Source organism: Hyaena hyaena, unplaced genomic scaffold (assembly GCF_003009895.1).
Source record: "Hyaena hyaena isolate Hyena2069 unplaced genomic scaffold, ASM300989v1 scaffold_93, whole genome shotgun sequence".
NCBI lineage: Eukaryota > Metazoa > Chordata > Mammalia > Carnivora > Hyaenidae > Hyaena > Hyaena hyaena.
In genome coordinates this window covers 2,195,489-2,214,272 of record NW_024080724.1, presented here as the reverse complement: position 1 = coordinate 2,214,272, position 18,784 = coordinate 2,195,489, and the positions used below count along the sequence as shown (strand labels likewise).

Sequence of the window (18,784 nt, the reverse complement as noted above, 5' to 3'; positions counted from 1 at the left end):
GGCAGGGCTCCTTCTCAGCCTCTCAGTGCCTCCCATCTGGCCCCCAGCCCAGGAAGTCACCTTCACAGGGGCAGAGGGTAAGGGGCTTGCTGTGGGTTATGTCAGAAGCTGGTAGTTAGGGTGACCAACCATTTTGGTCTGCCCAGTGTTGGCATCCTGGAGAGCTTCACAGTCCTGGCCACTGGGGATGATTGTCACCTACAAGCAGACCCCAGGCAGCCTCCTGTCCTGCCCCTGGTGGGCCTCATGCCAGAACTCAGGCTGTCTTTTATGAAAGGTAACTGCTTAGCTCAGGTCTCACATTTTAGGCAAGTCTAAGTTGCTTAAAGTCCTCTAATGTAACTGGGAGGGTTTAGGACACTCCCAGACACACCAGTGGGAGATAAACTTGTTTCTCTGGAAGACAAGAAGCCTTCAAGATGTACCTAGCCTCTGACCAGGAATGCCACTTCTACGAGTTTCTCCTAAGAAAAAAGACAGAGACATGGACAGGGATTTTTCATTTGACAGTGATTTCTGAACAAAGATTTTCCCAGCAGAGCTGGTTATACAAAAACTTGAATGAGTGAAAATGGAATATCATTCAGCTAAGAAAACAAAATCATATCACAGATTTAATAACAGGAAGACACTATACTTTTAAAAATAAAACTTCTTTAATGTTTATTTATTTTTGAAAGAGAGACAGAGCACGAGTGGGGGAGGGGTGGAGAGAGAGGGAGCCACAGAATCTGAAGCGGGCTCCAGGCTCCGAGCTATCAGCACAGAGCCTGACGTGGGGCTCAGACCCACAGATCACAAGATCATGACCTGAGCCGAAGTCAGACGTTTAACTGACTGAGCCACCCAGGCACCCCATGAAGACACTATTTTAAATAGAAAATGAAGCATGAAACTATATAAATGTGGCATGAACCTAATTTTATTTATGAAGCACTTGACTGGCTCAGTTGGAAGAGCAGGCAACTCTTGATCTCTAGGTCATGAGTTTGAGCCCCATGTTGGGTGTAGAGATTACTTAATGAATCAAAAAAGTTAAAAAAATACAATGTCTACAATCTAAGTTTAGACTTATGCTTTGATGGATGATTAAAGAAAATGTGGTATATAAATACAATGGAATACTATTCAGCCATCAAAAGAAACTATTCTGCCATTCTGACAGCATGCATGTACCTTAAAGGCATTATGCTAAGTGAACTGTCAGGCAGAAAAAGACAAATGCCGCATGACCTCACTTATATTTGGAAACTAAAATAAGCCAACTCCTAGAAACAGAGAGTAGATGGTAGTTGCCAGGGGCTGGGAGATGAAGCAAAATGTGGAGGTGTTGGTCAAAGGGCACAAATTTCCAGTTGTAAAATGAGTAGGTTCTGGGGATATAATAGCATAGTGACTATAGTTAACAATACTGTATAATATACTTGAAAGTAGCTAAGAGAGTAGATCTTAAATGTTCTTATTACACATATATATGATATTTTTTATCACAGATGACAAAATTTGTCATTATATGAGGTGATGGATGTGTTAACTAATCTAATTGTGGTAATCACTTACCAATATATACGTATGTCAAATCATCACGTTTGCACACTTTAAAATTACAGTATTGTATGTCAACTGTACATCAATAAAGCTGGAAAAAATTATATGTACACATAGAAAAAAGACGGAGAAGATACTTCAGAATGTTCACAGTGCTTTTCTTTGCCTTTAGGGTGATTTTAATTTTCCTCTTCACATTTTCCTCAAATACAAATCTAGTTCAGTGAGTAAATATTATCATTGGAAAATCAGTAATTAAAAAAAATACTGCATAAAATTGTTTTGTACTAAGCTGTTCTAACTCTGCCCGACCTTCTTTCTCAGTTAGCATGAATTTAGAGTAGAAGGCAGTTGAGAGAACACTGGATTGGGAGTCAGAGGAAGCCTCCTTTCCATTTCTTGTTTACTCCTGGCTCCTCTCCTTGGGATGTACTTACTCCCTACATGTAATGCCCGCCTCAATTGTCACTTCCTCTGCTGGCCATGCCTCTGCTACAGCACTCATCACACACCACTCTGCTGGCCTGCTGTTTATTTACATGTCTGCCTATTCCTTTTCTGGGCCTGTTTTTTTTTGTTAATATTTATTTATTTTTGAGAGACAGAGCGTGAGCGGGGAGGGGCAGAGAGAGAAGAAGACAGAGAATCTGAAGCAGGCTCCAGGCTCTGAACAAGAGTTCAGCACAGAGCTTGACACAGGGCTCGAACCCACGAACTGTGAGATCTTGACCTGAGCGGAAGTCGGACGCTTAACTGACTGAGCCAGTCAGTCACCCCTCATGTTTTCTGTTTTTTTTCTTTTTTCTTTTTATTATTTTAAATAGTTTATTGTCAAGTTGGTTTCCATATAGCACCCAGTGCTCTTTCCCACAAGTGCCCTCCTCCATGCCCATCACCTCCCTCCCCCACCTGCCCTTAGTTTGTTCTTGGCATTCAAGAGTCTCTCATGGTTTGCCTCCCTCCCTCTCCCCCACTATTTTCCCCCCTCTTCTCCGCATGGTCCTTCGTTAAGTTCCTGTTTTCTGTTTCTATAAGCCCGCTGACTTGGAGCAGTCTTACTCTCCCCCTGGGCCTGGCTGCAATGCTGAAGGGAACCACATGAGGGCGCCAGAACCACACTGGTGATAGCCTGCCACCCAGTCAGTCCAAGGCCCCTTCAAAATTGTCTCCAAGAGTTAGAGAGGACACCAATCACTGCGGGTCTGGGATGCTCCCACTCAGGAGGAAGCCAGCTAGGAAGAGTTGGATTAGAAACTCTGTCCAAGAAGAATCCTCACCCCCACCCTAGTCTTCCCAGAGCCACACTGGCCAAGGTGACTCTCTGAACTGGTCCCCCTCAAGCACCTGAGGCATGTTGAGATGGAATTGCTGTGTAACTCTGAGCAAGTCCCTGCCCCTCTCTGGGCCTCTGTTTCCAGCCTGCACTGTTGGGTTTCTGTGCAGGGAATGCAGTGGGGCAGGCATCTGGCTGTTCACTGACTGCTTCCTGTAGACTATGGTTGAAGATGTTTCCTGTGCCCAGCTTCCTGCTTCAGGTCACCAGCTTGTCATACATAGACCCTTTTGTATGCTCAATGTTTGTTAAGTTGAACTGAAACAGAAATAAAACCCTGCCTAGAACAGAAAACAGATTAGAGACGACCACCAGTGACATTTTCTCCTTGCCCCACAGGAAATTGCTAGTTGCAAAGCACTTGGCATTGCCCTTGCCCCAGTCCTGGGTATGTGTGTGTGATGTGGTCATGGGGTGTGCTCTGAGGAGCGGGGGGAGCAGAAGGCTGTGCTCTTGGGAGAGAGGAGGAGAGGCAGGGAGTTCCTCCATGGTGAGGTGGGGGTCAGGGGTCACTCCACAGCAGGCTTCCTGGAGTGCTGAGGGGACCCAGTGCAAACTGGGGTGCTGATCTGTGCGTGAGGGTGGGCTTGGGCTGCAGACCCTCCCTTCCTACCTCAGGCTGCAGGATGACGTCATCACGATGACAGAGTGAGGGCAAGTGATGGTGATCCTGTTCTTTTGCCTCCATGGGATGAAGCCCTTAGAGACCCAGCAGCCTTGCCATTTCCACCATGCCACACCTGTGCCACTCCCCCTGATGAACCCAGCACCTGTTACTCTGCCTGGACCACCCAGCCCTCATCCTTCAAGGCCCTTTTCCTGAGCACAGCAGACAGATTCAACTCCCTCATCTGGGCCCCCCCCCCCCCCCCCCCCCCCCCCCCCCATTCCACCATGTGTAGCTACCTGTTTGTTTCCTCCCACACTGGAAACTTCCTGAGGGCAGGACGCGGGTCTCATTCTCCTGTGTATCCACCAGGTCCGAGGACCAGGAGGCACCCAACAAATGTTTGCTGAACAAATTAATTTGTTTTCATTTAACGAACTCATTAGAGCTCTATCTTCCTCTTAATTAGGAAGCAGGAGGTTCCGTTTCTCCTGGAACAATCCACCGTTGAGGGATGATGGCAGAACCTCAGCCTCTGTAAACAAAAGGCAATAAACTAGATTTCACGGTTACATTTTAAAGAAATACCACGTGTGTGCTCAATGAGGTACATTTAAACAAGACGACTGCATGTTAAAAGCTGCACATTAAATATGCATTATCAAACAGCTTATCACAGAATCAAAGCTTTACAGGACACTTTTCTAGCAGTAGGTGGCTGGCATGGGCTCTTGGCAGTGACACACAGCTCTGAAGCAAGGGGAAGGATAGGCTGGGGGCTGCCACCTGTGCCCAGGGGGCAGTTGAATGGGTCTCTGTGGGGTTCTGGAAGGTGCTCCTACAGCTAAGGTTCTGGACTCTGCTGGCTCCCTCTGGACAACTTGGCCCATGTGGTCTTTGCTGGTAAGTGATTCTCGAAGGGTGAAGAGACAGACGTGGCAGCTGGCTGGCTGGCCGCCTGATCCAGCCAGGATGCTTCGTAGGCACCCATGGACCAACTCCAAATGCCAGCCTGCCCCGTCTGCCGGCTTTCTGCACACACCGTCCCTCAAGTCTGTGAGAGCAAATGGTAAGAGACCGTCTGTCCCTGCTAGGCCCTTGGTCAAGTGACATCAACCACTTTTGAGATAGTGTCCTGGAGAGCCGGCCAGAGCTTGGGGTTAAAATCTTAAAAGGCAGGGGGCGACCTAGGTGGCTCAGTCAGTTAAGTGGCCAACTCTTGATTTCTGCTCAGGTCATGATCTTGCAGTTCCTGAGTTCAAGCCCCACGTTGGGCTCTGTGCTGACAGCATGGAGCCTGCCTGGTATTCTTTCTCTCTCTCTCTCTCTTTGCCCCTCCCCTGCTTTATTTCAAGAATAAACAAACATTAAAAAGAATTTTTTTTTAAATCTTAAAAGGGGAACCTCTAGGTCCGGTGACTGTAGTAGAAGCAGAATGCCTGCCACGGGGTCTCCCTGTTGACATGAGGTCCTTGCTGAAAGCTAGGTCAGGATCTCTCTCTGCTCATTCACTGGCCACAGAGGGGCGCCAGCCCCAAGCCGCTCTGGAAGCCCTCTGCTTGAATTGGCCCAGCCTTCCTGAGGACCCAGACCCTTTCACCACTCTCCATAGAAAGGCTGCTCCCTGAACCTTTCTCCTGCAGGCAGGTGGGCCCTCTCTCCCCACAAAGCCTCCTTTCTTTCTGTGGCCACCATCTTGTTGGGGAGAGGGGGTTTACCAAAAAGGTCCTTGACTCTTCAAGGCTCAAGGACAGAGCTGCTGAAGTGGTTGGGGCATTATGGTCAATAATGAGGCCAGCAAAGAAGGGAAAGAAAGGAAGAAAAAAAACCCCACAACAAAACAGTCCAGTGGCTCTGAGCAACGGGGCCTGTTAGTGGCTGGAGGCTGTGTGGAGACAAAATGCTGAGGGCGAGACATTGTGCAGCAGGGAGCTTTTTTTTTTTTTCCTCAAAGAAACCCAGCTCATTTTTTCCATTAATTGGCAGCAGATGAAAAAAAAAAAAGCCAAAACAAAAACCAAACCAATGCCAGTAACCTGAATGTAAGTGTTTGTGAAAGGGAAAAGCCGTTTCAATTGTTAGATATCCAAGAAAACATGAATACACACCGACAGAGGAAACGGTCACAATTAGAGGAAGAAGAGGGAGAGGTTCGTAAAATTAAGGCAAAAATTCCTTTCAGCGGCTCCCATCCTGTAAGCTGGCTCCTCGGCAGGCCTCTGTCCCTAAGGGCAGCTGGAGGTTGGGCCTCCCTGGAAACTTCAGGAAGATGGAGGGAGGGCCCAGGAATCCCTTAAAAGAGCAAAGGCAACAGGGAAGCAACCTAGTTCCTCCTCAGACAGGCAGAGCCTTTCCTGAGGAGGAACGTGTGGTGGAAGATTGTCTCCTGAGAAGGCTTACACAGCTCCTGGACGTCCCAGCCTGCAGCAGCAGCGCCCTGGGGGCATCTGGGCTTGCTGGTGGGGGCTGCTCCCACACCCCCAAGTTGATCCTTGGGATCCAGTCTCCTTTGGCACTTCTGTTTGGACAAGTGCCAATTCCTCACTCATTTTCTCATTCACAAGAAAAAAAAAGGCGCGGGGGAGGGGACGGGACGGGACGTGAATCACTTCAGGTAATCTCTTGCCTCAAAGGACATTTGGGGAAATGCAAAACAGGCAAAAGGTCAGGACAGTGTCTTTGGAGACCAGACCCAGGCCATGGCCTAAGTGGTAATCATGAGGCAGCTCAGCCCGTGGGATCCTCGGGTGGGAGAGGTGGGGGGGGAGGGGGCCCTGGAGGATGAACCGAGATGGCCTGAGCAGAAAGACCGGTTGCCAAGGAAACAGCTTTGGCCACAAACCTGGGAAATCCACAGCAGCACCCTAAAGAGGTGCAACGGCTTTCAGTCCTGCTCTGCCAGGCTTGACGGGCAGCAGCCGCAAGTCCTTTTCCTTCGCTGAGCCTCTGAGACCACCTCTGAGCCTGAAGCATCTCTGGAGCCTGGGTAATGCTGAATGTCTTGAACTGCTGGTGACGTCGGAACTCAGCCCCTTGTACTGGGGATGACGGTCACCAAGCTTCCACTCCCTTCAGGCCAGCGGGGCAGGCCGGAAGACGAGTGCTTGGTGAAGGCACCGAAACTCGGGCCGTATTTGGATCCTTGCAACTCCTTCAGGAGATGGAAGCCGTTATCTGTCCTGCCGCTGGGGGGTGTTCTTCTAGGTCTTCTGCCAGCATTTGACCACAGCGCTGTGGTGGGTGAGTGGGAAGGTACAGAGGGGGCACCCAGTAATAGCAACCTCACAGCCTTAGGAATCTGCCCTGAAGGGGTGGTGAAAATCCCTGCTCCAGTCAAGGTCAGAGGCAAGATGGAGGTGAACTGTGGGAACGTGTGTGTTACCTGTGGAGAAGCAGTGTTCATGACCGAGAACTCCGTGTCCCCCGGGAGGTTAGGATTTGTCTTCCCTCAGGAGGAAGGTAAAAGCAAGGCCATGGAGAGCCAAAGCGCTGGCTGCGGAGCCTGCCAATCTGGACCCAAGAGCCTCTTTTGCTTAGGAGCTATGTGACATTGCGCAGATTACTTTCCCTCTCTGTTCCCTTTCCCCACATTAAATGCCTCACAGGGCAGCACCGAGCAGATAATGGGAGAACCCTTTGTAGACTGCTGGGTGCTGTGCACAGACTTGCCATCACTGGGCTGCTGTAGGCAGAAGGGGAGAGCTTGGCTGGTGGGTCAACACTTGAGGCTACTGTTGCGGGAGCCTGAATGCAGGGCCTTGCTGCACGGTCCTGAGGTTGGCCCTCAGGGGGCAAAGAAAACCCCTCTCTGCTTCCTTCCCTCCCCGGGGCCTGTCATACCACACATGCCCAGGGACACACCTTGCTCTGGGAATGAAACCAGCAGGTAAACCCTGCCCTCCTCAGAGACCCTCTGTGGTATACATATGTATATATATAAAAAAAGGGATAAGAATATATATTAAATGACTATTTTATTTACACACCCTATTCATAAATAATTGAATCCTCTTTGTGACTGCACAATGATTCCTTGAAGATCTCCTAATGGTTACACTGAGTGACTAACAGTGGGTTAGTGGGCTTATTCACATCTGTGTGTGACTGTGTTCGCTCATGTATGTGCTCACACTCACACATACACGCACACCAGAGGGGAAGCCGGACTCCTGGGGCCTTCTGGGCTCTCAGGGCATCCCCGTCTGTCTCCCCGCACCAGCGGGGGGCCCTGGTGGAAAGCTGCAGTGTCCCCACTCCACCCCCACAGGTGTGAATTCATGACAGCTGGAGAACAAAGAACTGCAACCCAGGGAGCTCCCGCCCCGCCCCTCGCCCCTCCGGAGCTGCTCTCCTTTGTTCATCCTGGAAGGCATCTCTTTGGATTTGCAAATATTTTAATTCACAGAAACTCAAGGATGGGGTGGGAGTGGGGGCTGGGGTGGCGTGATGGCTGTCCTTCTGTCTTTATCCAAGCTTTCTCCAGCCCCCGTTAAGTGGACAGCATTCTAGAGACATGCAGTGGTGTGCTAGTACCATACACACGACACAAACTGGATCCGGCCTGCAACAGCGGCCGGGCTGGTGGGCGGTGGTGGGGGGCCCTCCGGCTCCTCCAAGTCTGAGCCCTGTCACAGGGCAGGGTGGCGCTTGTCCGCTCAGAGGGTCCGCACAGCCACCGGGTAGAGGAGGGACAGGTGCTCAGCCCCTTTGATGGGCAGCTTTCTGGTGGTATAGTAGTGGATGACTTCCGGGACACTGTCGAATGGGGGGCTGTTCTGACCCAGAACGTACTTCTCTTTGGTTTTGGCCAGTTTCATGTGCATAAAGCCCTGATTGCTCCTGTGAACAAAACATGGAGGTTACTATTAGGATATGCAGAGTGACAATGGCTGAAACAGCCATGCTGCTCAGGCCTGACTGAAATGCAGCTGCACCCCAGGGCTCCCCCAAGCCCAGCACAGACCAGGAACCAGCAGCAAACACTGCTGGAGAGTCTTTTGGATCTTGAGAGCTTCTGGAGGCTTCCTCAGGAAAACAAGCCCCCAGACTTGGCTCCTCCTCCTATTGCTGACACAGACAAGTTGTGACAAGTGTGCAGGACAGGTCTTATCACCCCCAGTTTACAGATGAGGAAAAAGAGTGTAGCAGGGATGACAGTGAGCTCTTTCCCAAAACCTGATGCTCTCCCTTCCATACTACTTTACTGTCACTGGAAGGGGCTGCCCAGCCAGGGACTACATTTCCCAGCCTCCCTTGCCACCTCTGTAAACATGTGACTCGTTTTAGCCAATGGAACGTGGGGAGAAATGTGTGCTCTTCCCCAGCTCTGCCCCCATGCAGGCACTCTTTTCTCTGTGCATCTTCCCTCTGTTCAGTGAACTCTGCCTCCTCTTCTAAGGCCCAACCTGAGTGTTTCTTCTGCCAGGAAGTCTTCCAGGCTCCCACAAGCACAGCTCCTTCCGTCCTCTGACTGTACCGAGATACTCACATCTCCATCAACACTTGCTTCCTTGAATTGCAATTACTTCTCTACTTTCCCAATTCCCCAGGGAGCTCCACAGAGCAGGGCCCAGTCCCCAGGTACACCATGCGTGGCCTCTGCTGAAAAGGGTAGTGGGTGGGGCCCTCAGAGGTCACAGTAGAAGCCTGTGTAGTAGAAGCTACACTGCATGCACTGGCTGGGGCACAGCTCTCAGATGGTGATGGCCATGCTGCTTCCACCTGGCCCTAGCAGACCCCTCCCACCTTCCACCCAGGGCTCTGGCCACATCAGATCACTCACTCCTCTGTCAATCTGCCCAATTTCCCTCATGTTTGCCACTTAGTGAGAAAGCTGGGACTCTGACCTCCTGCTGCCTTCTCTAGAGCCTTTCTCTTGGCACTGGTTAATTTGTGACCAAGCCTAGGGGCCTTGCTTCCAGGAGACCAAGACCCAGCCCCTGGTGAGACTAAGCTCCATGTGAACACAAACTTGCAGCCTGTGAGCTTGAGTTCCTCTCGCTCCAGCTGCTCCCACAGGGGCACTGGAGGACTTAACACATCTCTCCCAGTCAGGGCTGGGCTCCCCATGCTCACTGACACCCACTCTATTAATGCATCAATTTGGACTCCAGGACCATTTTCAAATGGCAGAGCAAATGCTTAATGAAGTGCGGGCACCGAGCAATATATCTGCTCATAATAATGTATTTAGAGATGTCACCCTCAGCTTAAAGGAAATCGTTCAGAGAGCAATTATGTTTCTAGAGAGAATAATTCCTGTAAAGAACTAAAATTTAAATCAAGATTTTTTAAGGCTGACAATGTTCTAATTACAGAGCCTGTGGCAAGTTCTGCTCCTCAGTGAAGGGTCATTTCATCGGAGAATTGCCTCGACACATCTGAGAAGCAGGAGGCGCACTCGCTTAAGCTGTTAGAAAGGGAACAGTGTGTGCAGTGAGTGAGAAAATGTACAAGCCCATTTAAGCGAAGACTGGCTACCCACCACACTGGAGATAGCATGAATCTGTGCCGGCCTGGATAGGGTACTAACTGCTTGAAGGAAGTGCTGAGCTTGTATGGCTAAGGAAACTGGGACTAGTTAAAAAGCTCTGCCTGGACAAGGCGGGTGTGGGGGCAGGGGGCAGCAGAGCACTGGCTGGAGCTGCAGGTGAGTGATGGTGCAGAGGGCACGTAGCCTCGGACAGTTGTGCCCCTCTTTGTGAGTGGGGTGGGGTGATGATTTGGGTGCCAGACCACCCAGGCTTGAATGACTGTCACGGATGCACGCCTGGGGCGCAGAGTGTATGATGTGGAAGACTGGATCACAGCAGCTATAGCTGTGAGCCAGGCCAGAATGTCAAAGCCGCGCTGGCAACACAGGAAGAAGTTGCAGGAGGAGCTGATTTAATTTAAGGAGGTGAAGAGAAGTAACTCATATGATTTAATGGGACGTTTTTACAGTGGCTGTTCTTAAAACAACCAGCAAGGGAAGTGGGCAGGATGGTGAAAACAGCTGACAGGGCCAGAGGGAGAGAAGGCCCCTCTGTTCCCAGGCCACAGGCTCGGAACAGCCACCAGGTTATTAGAAACTCCACAATGATGCCTTCCCCTCAACACCGGCTTATTAGAAACTCCACATTGATGCCTCCCCCTCAACAGACACAGGTGAGGCAGGCAGCTGTTAGCACCTCCCCGAAGTGCCTCTGGCACACATATTTCAGTACACGCGGGTTATAACTGTGAGCTAGGCTGAGCGTCACAAAATCCAGACTATGGCAGAGAACTCAGGCCCTATGGCCCTCCCCCTCCCCCCCCCCCCCCCCCTCCCCCCCCCCCCCCCCCCCCCCCCCCCCCCCCCCGTCCACAGTGTGACCATCCCCTGGCAGAGGGATACAGGCCCTTGAGCTGGCTCCCACAGCAGGAATCCCCTATGGGAGTGGCCCTCCCCCCGGGCTCAAGCACTGCACGTGGTCCTCTGGACCTGAGGCGGACCTCTGGCTGTGCTGGGTTCTGTCCTCGGCTCCAGTGGATCTATGGGGAGGGTAAGTGGATGACCCCTCAGGGTGCTTCCGGGCCTAAGGTCCTGGATTCTATGTGTATAAGCATATGCTGTTGCCCACTGGTGAAGGCTTCCTGCAGGAAGAGGCCTGGAGGCAGACTCATGCCCCATTCCACTGCTACCCACAGCCCCAGTCTTTATTCTCATGGGGCACTGGCCATAATGGTCTTCATGGCCAATGTTTCCCAGGTACTTCCTGTGATCCAGGCTGTGTGCCAAGCCCTGAGGTTCAGTCAGGTGGCCGACCCAGGGTCACAGAGCAATCGGCAGTGGTGTTGCTTCCCTCCCTGGTGGGCCTTTCCCAGGGTCCATGCTCCTGATCTCAGGACAGCCAGCTCCAGGAGAGAATCTGACTTAGCCCTCAACACTCCACGAGGCCAGGCAAGGTGGCAGGGGAGAGATGTTAGACCCTGTGTGCAAGTGATTCTTTGACTCTGGCCTCAGTCCCCAGGTGCTTACCCCACAGGGCTGACGGTGGGCCAGAGACAGCACAGGGCTGGCACGGAAAGTTCATCTCAGGCACTGGGGATGGTCTGTCCTGACTGGCAAAGGCCCCAGCTATGGAGACCTATCATGTCAGCAGGCCCTGAGAGGTGAGCTTGCTTTTTGAAATAATCTGCCAAACTCTGACTCACAAACAGGTCAGGTAAAACCTTGTCAACACACACCCAAGAGATGTGTTGTAATAATACATCCAGAGTGGTCACAAGGTCCCCATGAGTGAGATGCTACCTTCCAACAGCTGAAGATTGAAAAATAGCTGTGAAGGGATGGCTTTAATAACTCCCAACTCAATACAGAAGATATCTAGCCTAAGAAGAGGAAAAAAAAAAAAAAAAAAAAGACTATGTAGCGAGAAAAGAGGGTGCCTCAGATAAGCAGCATGCCCAGGGAGGGCTGCAGGTGCTCTGGACAGAGCTGCTCTTGGGGGTGCCCTGGAGAACTGAGGTGGGAGAGACCAACACTCTGGGCAAAGGCACATGGCAAAGTGGGCTTTGGCTGCAGCCAGAACCAGGTGGGCCAGGTCCCAGGCCACGCCGCCTCGCCATCATCACTTTTGGGAGGGCCTTGGTCCCCAGGAAGCTTGGACAGACTGCTGTCGCCCGCCAGGCTCCTGTGTCAGCCCTGTCTCCTTTGATAGGACATCTTGCCAGAGCAAAGTCACAATTAAGGGTGTCTCCGGTGGGTGACCTGTCTAATGAGTCATGTAAGGCTGGTGGAGGCTGGGGGTGCTGGGGTTGTCACTGCGTTTAGATTGCTCATTATCATCACAAAAAGCACCTCCTCATCACCAGGATTATCAAACGTGCCTGGCGTGCCGGGCCTAATAACAGGCCCTACCTCGTCTCATAATCATGGGCTTTAATAAAACATCACTCAGCCCGCAGCTGCCGGCCCAAGCAGGGTACAAGGCCTCACCTCTCGCTTTTAGACCTAATTGCTTGATGCATATTTCATGAAGAATCCTGGGTAATAGTTATGTTAAATCGCTTCTTTTCATGATGAAATGACTTAAAAATACTTGCATATAATATTTATGCAGGAGAAGGCGAGGAAATTGCCTTTGGGGACTAACGTGTAGGACCTGGTTACAGGAATCCACACACAGCAAGGATCTCTGGTCCGCCTCTACTGAAAAGTGGTTAGGGAACTGCTCTCTTGATGGCAAGATGCCCCAGAGCACTGTCTCTCAGCTCAAAACCATCCAGGGCTCCCCGTGACCACTGCACAATGAATGACACCTGCACTGTTCAAACCCCACTGTGCACCAGGCAGGGAGCTGGGCTGTTGCTACATATTATCGCATGGAAGCCCACAGCAGCGCAGCTAAGTTGGTATAACTACCACTGATTACGGATGGGAAACTGATGCTAGGGAGGCTGTGTGCCAAGTCTCATAGTACATGGCAGGGCTAGGATTTCACTATGGCTGATTCCACAGCTTCATTTTTCCCTGCTCAGCCACTTAACCTGATGGATCTAGGTGTCTAGGTAGGCTTTTGGACTCTTTCTGTCCTGGGACCGTGGCTTCCTAGCAGCTCTGTGAGTTCCCGAGCTCAGGCAACCTACCTGTTCAGGGGTGCCTGGGTGGCTCAGTCAGTTAAGTGTCTGGCTCTTGATCTCGGCTCTGGTCATGATCGCACGGGTTCTTGAGTTCCCCTGCATCAGCCTACACGATGTCAGTATGGAGCCTGTTCAGGATTCTCTCTCTCTCTGTCCCTCCCCTGCTCATGCTGTCTGTCTCTCAGAATAAAGAAATAAACTTAAATTGTGACGTTTCTCAGCAGGCCAAGCCTTATTTCCTCTGGGCCCTCAGCATAAGCCTGGCCCAAAGCTGGGCATTTGGTCCATCTGTCCATCATCCGTCCATCCATCCAACCATCAGCTATTTGGTGAGGGTCTGCCCTGAGCAGCAGTTGAGGCCCCACACATCCTCCTCTCTGGTCTATAAGCTCCTAAAGGCAGGCTGGTGGCTGTTGCACCCTGTCCCTTAGTGTGGCCCAGCCAGGGTAGAAGCCACCTCCTCCAAAGGCCAGATACAGCAGCTGCTCTGTCTGGATAGCCCTGGTCCTAGGACAGCCAGTGAGGACAAGCTGAGCAAGCTTAGTGAGGGGCAGAGTCACGAGGAGCACCCAGAGGGTCACTCCTTTAGGAGATACAAAGTTGTGCACCTCTCAAGTCAGAAAGAGAAGTCTTGCCTGAGAGAGACCACAAGGAAGAATGGGTCAAGCCCCTCTTTCCTCAGATTTCTAGAAGAAATCCTTGGTGGGGCGACTGAGCCAGTCAATACCCCCTGCCCAGATCTAGAGAAATGAAACACAAATATGAGACAGGTTCCCTCCTAGAGCCATGGACTTCCTGAGCATTTGAAGTGCCCTCAGCAGCTGGCTGCAGGATGATTCTCAGGGGACGAAGTGTCACAGTTCCTCCATCCTCCGTGAACACAAGAACACCACCCAGTGCTCCCTCTGAGAGCCCAACCCTCTGTGGGAGTGCAGATGGACATGGATGTTTGTGCTGTCAATGCGGGGGTAGGTGCAGTTCTAGGCCTGGCCCTTACTCTGACCTGTCATGACCCTGGGACCCGACACCCCCTGGGAGCCGGCCTGGAGGTGTCCGTGGCAAGACACCTCCTACATTCATGGCCACCTAGGTTCCCGCCAAAAATGTTGTTCCGGACTAACTCCGCCCCTCAGTTGGCAACACCGCCCATTTAAGCGGATGGCTCTGTGATTCACAATGTCTGACCCCCTCCTCCCTTCACTCTGACCTCCAGTGAGATGGGATATTAGGCTGGGTGTATGTCTACAGAGAAATTCACCGTACCTGTGAGCAATGCGTAGGTACCCTGGAAACATTCACGAGTCCCTGCAAGAAGCATGATAGGGGAGAAGAAATATCCAGAACAAGTGCCGGGGGCATTCAGGAGACAGGTACCTGTCAACCTGGTTGACATCTCCCAAGGCCCTATTTGCACGCAGGCTGTACATGCTGCGAACTTCCCGAGAAGGGGCCAGGAACCTGGGACCTAAAGATATACAACAGTGACAGCCACAACCCTTGGCCCACGACCGGACCGACATGTGGCTTCACAAAGACGCAGGGAGGGCTGACGTTATCGGCAAGGCACCCACGGCACAGGTGAGAGGACCAGGGGCTGGAGGGAGTGGCAACTTGTTCTAGCTTTGTGCTGGGCTTCTGCAACTGTGATGCGTAGAGCTGGAGGTACGGAGGCCTCCTTCGGCTGAGATGGTCAGGACTCCAGGGAGCTGGGCCAAGGGGCTCATAAGTCCACATGGCAAAAACTTGTATGCTGCCCACTGCCTTCTGAAATGGCCTTCACAGCGGTAAACCAAAGATGCATATGCCCAGTTATTGCGAACAAATGTCTACATGTAAGCACTGCTGAGCCAAACGACTTGATTTACAACCAAATAATTGGACTTTCAATAAACGCATCGGCAGCGATTAGCCTTCCTGAGACGCTCGGGCATTTCTCAAGCTCTAAGCTGGTGGCTTGGGGTGGGGGCCTTCAGTAAATCACGACAAAAAGCCATCTTCCAGGTAGAAGGAGAGCTGGCAGATGCCTCTCCCAGCAAACATGGAGAGGCATAAGGTCTGTTTTGTGTCGCATAGAGCAGCAGGTAGGTCAAAATGAGTCTATTTTAGGCAATTTTCTCAGGAAGATTAACAAACTTTTAGACAGGAGGATTTTAATGATTAAGGCTGACAGCAGAGTGAGCCTCCCATTACTGGAAGCATGAAAGCAGAAGGTAATGATGCTTGGGGTCAGCCTGGATGACTTTTGCAGTCCCTTTGTTTGGGATTCCCATCAGTCCTCAGGCTCAGTGCACACGAAAACTGCAAGGGGAGGGGTGGAGGTGGCATGTGAAATGTCAGAGCTTTGGGAAGAGTCAAGAGGGTCTAGCGTGTTTTGTTTTGTTTCCCCCTTTACTTCTAATAAGGACTCTCCTGGGAACGCGAGTTTTTTGTGTTTAGGACAGGTGGGGGCTGGCGGTGGTGGCTGGACTGAAGTCAGATGCCTGAGTTCAAACTCTGACCCCACTGATGATGTCACTAGCGGGGCAAGTACCTTCTTCCAGGGTCTCAGTGTCTCTCATTTGGGAAAGGTGGAGGGGGTCCTTCCAGCACTAAAGTTCTCAAGCCAAGGAAGGACATCCCAAGGAGGGCAGGGGCCACCCCAGCACCAGCCAGGAGCACGAGAGCAGGGCAGGATGGCTATCCTCAGTGCAGGAAGAACGACAAGTAGAGCAGTGGGCATAGCAGATCCCCAGGCTTAGGGACGGCACAATGATAAAAGCAGTTCTGGGGCACCTGGGTGGCTCAGTCGGTTGGGTGTCCGACTTCGGCTCAGGTCATGATCTCATGGTTCATGGGTTCGAACCCCGCGTCGGGCTCTGTGCTGACAGCTAGCTCAGAGCCTGGAGCCTGTTTCAGTCTATGACTCCCTCTCTCTCTGACCCTCCCCTGCTCATGCTGTCTCTATCTCTCTCTCTCAAAAACAAATAAAACACTTAAAAAAAAAAAAAAAAAGAGCAGTCCTAACACTTGTGCTATTAGATGGACAAAACGCATTCAGGCCCAGAGTGGTCTCCACGTACTGGGCCAAGCCCTTCCCAGCCCATTCACTCCTTGGAGCAGTGGTTCCCTTCGGGGTGAGTCAGTCCCTTCTGGGGGGTCTTCAGCAGTGCCTGGGAACTCAGGGGCTGCTTGCATCTAGGTGGAAGCCAAGGGTGTAACAAACCTACAATGTATAGGATAGCCTCCACGACAAAGAATAATCTAGCCTCAACTTCCAGTGGCACTGACATTAAAGTCACACACTCACATTCTCCAGTGCCCAAAAATCTGCATCCAAGAAACGGGAATAACAAGAGCCCACCCTCACAGTAGTGATGATGGCAAGTGAGAATGTAGTTGTGAATGAATGAAGTGTGAATGCTCGATAAAGGTTAGGTCATTGGCTCCACATTTAAGGGCTTGAGACACAAAGAATCTGCCAAACCCCTTGGCTGCAAAGGGCTCCAGGCTGTTTCTAAGGACGAACCTCCTACCCTCCTCACAACCAGCAGATGGCGGGGGGGGGGGGGGGGGGGGGGGGGGGGGGGGGGGGGGGAGGGACAGGCCACACTGAAGGAAGCTCCAGAACAGGCCGGGCAGATGCGGCAGTGGTGCTAAGCACCAGTGGCTGAGAGGACTCTGAGGGGCAGAATGGCTTTTATAGATATAGGGGAGCTGGAAACCTAGGATTGACCTAGGAGAGGCTGAGACTGGGGTAGGGGGGTGCCTGGGCAAGGAAAGCAGAAACACTCCCAAAGGAACCGCTGCCTGTGGACTCAGGGTCCCTCAGACCTGGGTCTGAGTCCCTGCTCTGCCACATCGAGGTGTGGCTTCCTCAGCCTCAGTTTCCTCATCTGGGGAAGGGAGCTTTCACATATCCCCCTCCCCTCCCACAGGGGCTGTCTGAGGTCTGAGCTGGGCAGCGCATGAGCAAGTCTGGCGGGTGCTGAGGCTTGGGGTTCTGACATGGCTTTGTTTCCAGCCCTCTGCAGGAGCCCACATACAAGTTGCTGCCCATCTGGTCTGTTTTGCTGCCTCCGTGCAGTCTGGGCTGAGCAGTGAATGTGTCTTCCCGTCTGTCTGGTCTGTCATTCATGGCCACGCGGGCAGCCTAGAAACCATGAATGGCCAGGCAGACTCCTTGCTGTAGGACCATCTCCTCCAGCTGGGCAGTCCCCGTGGCTGGTAGGGAGGCCTAGGGTCTGGCCCTAGCCCTGGCACTGGGTGACACTGGGAATCGTGTTTACTTCCCTGACATCAATTTCCCCAAACATCGGGGCACCGGGTGGCTCAGTCGGTTAAGCGTCTGACTTTGGCTCAGGTCATGATCTCACAGTTCGTGGGTTCAAGCCCTGTGTCGGGCTCTGTGCTGACAGCTAGCTCAGAGCCTGGAGCCTGTTTCGGATTCTGTGTCTCCCTCTCTCTCTGACCCTTCCCTGCTCACCCTTGTCTCTCTCTCTCAGAAATAAATAAAACATTAAAAAAAAAATTTCCCCAAACATCAAGCGGTATTTCAGGATCCTCTTAAAAGTACATTGTTACACATAGGGCTCCACGTGAAAACAGAATAGGAAAGAGGAGGAAAGAAGCTTCTCTGCTTAAAAAATACTGGTCATACATGATTCTATGGCATTTATTAAGTACCTACTGTGCATACTGCTCTGTATTCACCATGTCTTTAACAATTAAAAAAATTTTTTTTAATGTTTCTTATTTTTGAGAGAGAGAGAGAGCATGAGCAGGGGAAGGGCAGACAGAGAGGGGGAAACAGAGAATCCAAAACAGGCTCCAAGCTCTCAGCTGTCAGCAGAGCCCAACTCGAGGCTTGAGCCCACAAACTGCAAGATCATGACTTGAGCCGAAGTCGGATACTTAACGAACTGAGCCACCCAGGTGCCCCCCCCCGCCCTTTTTGTAAAGTTTATTTATTTTAAGAGAGACAGAAAGAGTGTGAATGGGGGAAGGACAGTGAGAGAGGCTCCAAGCAGGCTCCAAGCAGTCAGTGTGCAAAGCCCGATGCAGGGCTCAAACCCATGAAACTGTGAGATCATGACCTGGGCTGAAACTAAGAGTCGGATGCTTAACTAGCTGAGCCACCCAGGTGCCCTTGTACTCACCATTTCTGAGGCAGCTAAGATACCAAGCAGAGGCTTTTGAGACTATATGGTTCCCTGCTTATTTTACAGATGACACTGAGACCCAGAAAGGGGGTAGAGGTTTGTTCTAATTCCTCAGCGAATCAGGGGCCAGAGTGCCCCTACCCCCCATGTTATCAGTTGTAGGGGATTCTTGGCCACTACCAGTAGTCTTTATAAGGTCTCGTTAGCAAGGATGGGTTACGACAAGGTGGGGGGGGGGTGTGCAGAGAGGAGGGGAGCAGCAATCTCCCACACCCCAAATCTCATCCTTCACCTTAGATCACAGGGCTTGCCCCCCTAGCCTCCCGCTTAACTCCTGTCCTAGTAGGCTTCCTTTGCTAACTGAACGGGGGCATCCATTAACACAGCAAGGAAGGGACTTGCCCACAAAGCACCTGACCCAACGTGGTTTTTGCTTCAAAAAAGAATAAAAAAGTAGAGAAAGAAAATGCACAGGGATCTTTAAAGACTTTGGGTTAAAACAGATCTATCTGCTCAGTGACCCTGTATCTAACCCGAGGGTAGTTTTCCCCTCTT

General features: G+C 51.5%; 1 protein-coding gene across 1 annotated transcript in view; it reads right to left on the bottom strand.

Moving 5' to 3' along the window:
* Positions 1-7,467: 7,467 nt before the first annotated feature.
* SHB (SH2 domain containing adaptor protein B) overlaps positions 7,468-18,784 on the bottom strand; it is a 137,381-nt gene continuing 126,064 nt past the window's right edge. The window contains exon 6 of the mRNA XM_039234747.1: positions 7,468-8,327. Within this exon, the coding sequence (XP_039090678.1) occupies positions 8,144-8,327 (184 nt within the window). The 3' untranslated portion in view covers positions 7,468-8,143. The remainder of the gene's footprint in view (positions 8,328-18,784) is intronic.